Source organism: Heloderma suspectum, chromosome 5, assembly GCF_057233095.1.
Source record: "Heloderma suspectum isolate Gila_16-S chromosome 5, 16-S_ref, whole genome shotgun sequence".
Taxonomy (NCBI): Eukaryota; Metazoa; Chordata; class Lepidosauria; order Squamata; family Helodermatidae; genus Heloderma; species Heloderma suspectum.
In genome coordinates, this window is record NC_139462.1 from 153083180 (window position 1) to 153089179 (window position 6000).

The window sequence follows — 6000 nt, forward strand, 5'->3', positions numbered from 1 at the left end:
AGCTTTCCATCTCCAAAGAAAGGGCAGAAGGATAGCAGGTTTCTATCATACTATGCACACAGATGTACACATGTATGCCCAGTGCATTAATTACATATTATGAACAGACACAGGGAGGCTTACACCTATCCTTCACCATGTCTCCAAGGTATTTGGTTGTTTGGTAAGAACCAGTCCTTTTTCATTTCATTCAGTGTGTTTAGTCTGGCAAAATTACCTCCACCAAGCAGTAAGTGGAGGATTTGATACAAAAGGAATACAAGTGGGATACCATTGGAAATCCTTGCTAGTTGGTGAATAGAGTAGTGGACTGAGAACTAGCAGTTCCATCTCAACCATCAGTTTACAGGTCTACTGTACCTGTAAAATGGGGAATAATAATGAATGATGGCACTGCTTTATTGAGAGAGTAATTGAAACAGGCTATAAAGTACTTTTCAACACTGTATTAAATCAGATTCAAATAAGTGTGTGAATGTTATGAGCAAAAATATTTTTTTTTTCTGTATTATAGTTCCTGGTCTCTGAGGGAGCTTATTTTCCCTGAAGAGTTGCATAGAAGGGAACACTGCCTGCTCCTCCCATCACCATAGTGCTTTGATGCTAAAAGCCACAACTATGGGAATTTCCCCTTCTCAACCAAACTTATTGGTGGGTAGGGAGAGGGACAGAGAGACAGGAATCTGCTAGATCCATGGTCCACTGAGAGATAAGGAAGGTGTTTTGTTTTTTTTTAAGGTGGAACAGAAGACACTTTCGCCTCCATCATTCTACCCGCCCGGCCTGCAGGGCTTTTTATGGGCAGAGGGCTCCAATCTTGGCGCCTCTTTCTAAAGAGTGGCAATCCTATTGCCATGAACAACCTCAACTAAGGTTGGTTTGGAAAAACTCCTCCAAGGTTGGAGGCAGCACTCTGACCTCGGAAGGGGGAGCTGGAGATCCAACTAATGACCTGACTCCTTGCAGCCAGCATAAAGAGAACTGTGCCAGCTGCCTCTCCCAAGTTGGAAAATCGACCTCAGAGAGGGGGAAAGATTGATTGATTGATTGCATTTATATCCCGCCTTTTTTCCTCTTGCAAGGAACCCAAGGCAGCTTACATTATCCTCCTCCTGTTTTATCCTCACAACAACAACCCTGTGAGGTGGGTTAGGCTGAGAGTCTGTGACTGGCCCAAAGTCACCCAGTGAGCTTCCGTGGCTAAGTGGGGACTAGAACCCAGATCTCTTGGCTCCCAGTCCGTCACTCTCACCACTACACTACATTGGCGTTCCGGTGGGCAGGGAGGAGAGGAGACCAGAGAGACCATGATACAATTTACCTTGGGTCTCCTCCAGCCTCCTTCCCTTCCCCGTCAAACTGCCTTAGATGATGGGGAGGCAAAGAGCCCCAGGTTCTGGGGCTTCCAAGCAGCAAGAGCGCAGTCCACAGGACTGCACCCTAAATATATGTGACAAATATAAATGCAGTCTGTTATGATGACAAGATTATTTTAATGTGGATTCTTTTTTCAAAGTTACTATTAAGTCACAGACAGTAATAATCTTATCACCAAAACACATATTGTACAGCAATACAGAACTACATATAGCAATATCAACCTCAAATTGTATCAATATTCTGCTACAAATGTAGTTAGTAATATAAAAAGCTGAAAGGTAAAGGACATCCACCTATCCCCAAGTTATTAATCTCATATATTAACCTCCTAGAACTATTGTAAAGAAGCAGGCATTTGAGATTAAAATCAGAAGTCATGTAAACAAATAGGTCACTAAAATATATCAAGAAAGTACTGTTTTCTCATAATTATGCATGCACACACCTTTCCACAGACAGCATGTAAATAACTACAAACACGACATACACACAGAGATGCATACACTATACATCTACAGTGTGTGTGTGTGTGTGTGTGTGTACATATACAAGCTGTTGCTCATTTGATGGGTATCATTTTACCTAATTCATGTCATCCTTTTCTTTTACCAGCTCATTTAATCTTTTCTGTTCTATTATGTTTACAAAACCCAGCAACATAGAAATGTACAGCTAGACCTGGGCCCTGAGGCCTGAGGATCAAGATGGTAGGCTGGCTTTGGTTTCCCGAGGGACAATAGAGCCAGAAGGGTGACTGGACACAGTGACCTGTCTGCATGAGATGAGACAAAAACAGGAGGGCTGTAATACTGATGAACTAACCTGTCACTCACAAACTAACGTCTTGGGGGAAGATAGAGGGGGAGGGGAAGAAGTTGCAGCTAAGACTGTGACTGAGCAAAGTAGAAACATAATTATTAAAATAATTAGGTGTCACAGTTAGCAAGAATCAGGTGGAGAAATGACCAGGGGAAAAACCTATTTAATCAATTTTAAAAGATTAAAAATATGCAGTAATAATGAGATAACAGGTATGGTGGCAGAGAATGTTAGCAAGATGCAGCTGTCAAGGATCAGGGTTTGATTCCAAACACTCAGGTTATGAATCAAAATCACAAGGAGCAACGATATTCTAAATCTTGACATGCCAGGCAACGAGGTTGTTCTTCAGAGTACTTGACTGCTTAATTGCTTGTGGGGAGCAAGGGGACGAAGGAATCCAGAGGGAAGTTACAACACGCAGTTTTGCACCTCCCATCCAGTTTGCACTGCTCCTAGATACTATAGTTAGCACTGTAACTGTCTCTACTACCTACTACCACTTACCTGTGGGTCCCAATTTGGAAAATGGTGCTTGGGCGACAGCTAAATATCAAGATGAAAAGATCAGGAAGTTTGTTTAATTGCAAGAAGAAGAAGCCTGAGCTGATGTTCCATTTAACATTAGTCCTTCCATTTGTTTACATTCTTGTATCATACTCAGATGTGCATTTGAGCTGCAAATAACTGTTTCGTGTTTCTGCAATAATGACTACTTATATTGTCATTATTGCACACAATTTTGACAGTCCTGATTGTGTCTGTTCAGATCTTGCAATCTGGCAGTTATTCAGACAGCTGATTACAAAGTAGAAACCTAATTGTTGTGCACCCAGATATATTAAGTCACTGGTACACAGCTTTAAAGATAACACTTATTTTTTAAAAGTTTGATAGTGACAAGTGTATGTGCAAATTTTTAGAATGAACTTTTTTGTCAGATAAATTTTTGATCTGTGAAAGAAGCACTTGGTAAAAATAGACAGATGTAAAATCTGTGGAGTTTGATTTTCAGTAGTTAAATATGTGCCTGTTTCATTTTGATACATGTATTACAGAATGTGATCCGTGTTCAAAAGTCATTCACTCCTGATATTATCTGGGTAAGTGTAATTGCCGGGGAAATTAATGTTATTTTCATCAAACTGACTAAAATATGGCAGTTGCTTTTTAGGAGTTTTACGCCTTTAAATGCTAGTAACATTTTTTTCCACATAACGCCAAGGGGAGACCAAAATCTGTACACCGGCAGTAAACTGTTAACTTTATTTACTGTTTGAATTCATTAGCATATTTTTTTTTAAAAGACTGAAATAACTGAAGTGCTGCTCTTGAACTACTTATGTGCATGCTTACAAGTTTATGTTTATGTACACATGTGCATTGTGTACAAATATAAACGGAAAAATAGTTTGAACAGGTATATCTGTTACATATTAAGTTGCATGACAAGTAATAAGATGAGTCACAGTTTTACATTTCAGTCATGGTTTACACCTGCTACTTTAAACTTGTTTTTATATCCTAAGGGAAAAGTTGTATTAAAGACAATCTCACAAATATCACTAGTGTTTGAACATTCCTCCTCACATTTTAATAAAAGCTGCATATGTAAATATGTAATCAAGAATTATGCAGTTGTTTTAATAATTATTACATGTAGATACTCTTTGCTGGACAAGTTTTAACAAAAGAATACATTACAATCTTTAATATTTTCATACTGCTTTAATATATGCACTCTTTGATAATGAGATGCCAGGTAACTAAACCTAGTCATCATCATGTACAGAAATGGTGCGTGTGTGTGTGTGTATGTATATGTATATATATATATATATATATATGATGTGGTAAACATGATACTACATATCTGACATTCTGCATCTCAAATGCATTACCGAAGATGTTGATATTAATAAACCATGTGCTCTGTGAGACTTCTGTGTTTCATTGTAACAAGTTAAAATGCACGCGCACACACACTAAAAGATGCCTATTTTCTTTCACATTTATATTACTATTTAGGAAACATAAATACAGTAGCATCACGTAAACCTTGGTGTCTTTGAAACATGCGAAATACAAACTTTTAAGAATTCATAAATGTCTTTATCTTTCAGCAACACCTAAGCAGTAGTTAATAAGCAAGTGTTGAGCACTTAAAATTTTGTTGGCAAATGTAAAGAACACCCCCAGCCCATCTCCCTTTTTCTACTCCTGTTGCAAACTCTCCCCTCTGCAGCAGGTCTCTCTTATCACTTTAGGTTATAATTTGGAGCCAAATGAAAAGAAAATGGTTTTTTTTAATCATCTGGTAAAGCAACACCAAGCGTAACACCATGTACAAAAACACTGATACACAGAGACTATGCAGCCTTCTCAGAAAATAACAAAACCAAATGAAACATCAAGAGAAGGACTCACACTGACCCATTTGGAAGACAAAGACGGCAAAATGCAAAAGCTCTAAAAAGCAGCTTGTGAGGCCTCTGAGAGATGTCCTTCTGGCATTTCATCACAGCAGCCCCAGACCAGTTTCACCTCCCTGGATACAGTGAAGGGAGAACTAAACAGAGCTGTTTATTAGAGCTGTTATGCTGGATTGCATTAGGAAACACGAGCAGACCACCTGGACCTTTCAGATTGTGGCAGTGTGTTTAATTTGCAAGCTGCCCCTCTGCAGCACCACCAAGGGCTCCTACATTTACCCAGCTGAAATCACACATTATCTGGGATAGGAAAAAGAAAAATCCACATGCTACATAGCAAAAGAATACAGTCCATCCACAAAGAATGCAGGAAACAGAAACCACAACTCCCTATGTAAACATTACAATCACTTTTTTTTTACACTTCACTTGTTCTACTTGCATGTATTTGAGCCCCTAACACAACAACAGATGAGTATATACATTTCACTCAGGCTAAAAATTATAAATAGGATTTTAAAGAAATAGAATGACATTTTTAACCAGTTATCCCCTGCCCAGATGAATGTGGCCTTTTGTTGCCTTTCCCCCCCACTTTCTGCTCCACAGTTGCTGGTAGGTGAAGCTAGGGACAGAAAGATGGAACTGTAAAGATGAATTATGTGAATCATATGGTTAGACTCTTGTGGGGGTGGGGGAATAAAAGGGGAGTTGAGAAATGGCTGACTCCATACCTGACCAATTACAGCTTGCATGGTCCCTGTGTCCAGCTGAGCTGCAAGATCGCAATCCATCATATGAAGTCTTTGAAAAAGAGAATGGGGGGTTCTGGCATGCATCTGTCAATCAACTTCTGCACTCTCAACCATCACCAAAAGCAAGGGGGGAGAGAGAAAAAGTCAAGCTGCTCCACCAAACAGGATGAAACAGTCACGTGACCTTCAGCATTATCTGGTACACGTACATATACTTCCATATAACATATGAATTTTCTGCAGATATGAAAAGACATTGACAAATACTCGATACCAAAGAAACAGGGTGAAACAAGCAGCTATTCATCCAAGACAAAATGCTTGCTGTAGTCTCCACCCTCAAGATTCTGTAAACCTAACAAGTTTGAGGCTTTATTTAAAAAGCGTAAACTTTCCCAGGAAAGGGTACACATGCCGTGGTCAGAAAGGTAACCCTTTCCTTCCTGTTGCTGCTGTTTCTTTTCTTTTTTCTTTTTGCATCACACTTCTTTGGTTTTCTCATTCTCTTCTGTTAGGTGTCTTTGTTTCCTAAAAGACCAACTGCACTCTTTTGAGTATACGTGCATGCAAAATTATAAAAACATGAGAGATAAACTTACAGAATTTAGGCATTC

The 6000-nt window shown here is 39.2% G+C and overlaps 1 protein-coding gene across 1 annotated transcript in view; it reads right to left on the bottom strand.

Moving 5' to 3' along the window:
* POU6F2 (POU class 6 homeobox 2) overlaps positions 1–5553 on the bottom strand; it is a 475368-nt gene extending 469815 nt beyond the window's left edge. Inside the window, exon 1 of the mRNA XM_084860397.1 lies at positions 5366–5553. Within this exon, the coding sequence (XP_084716523.1) occupies positions 5366–5470 (105 nt within the window). The 5' untranslated portion in view covers positions 5471–5553. The remainder of the gene's footprint in view (positions 1–5365) is intronic.
* Between the last annotated feature and the right edge of the window lie 447 nt (positions 5554–6000).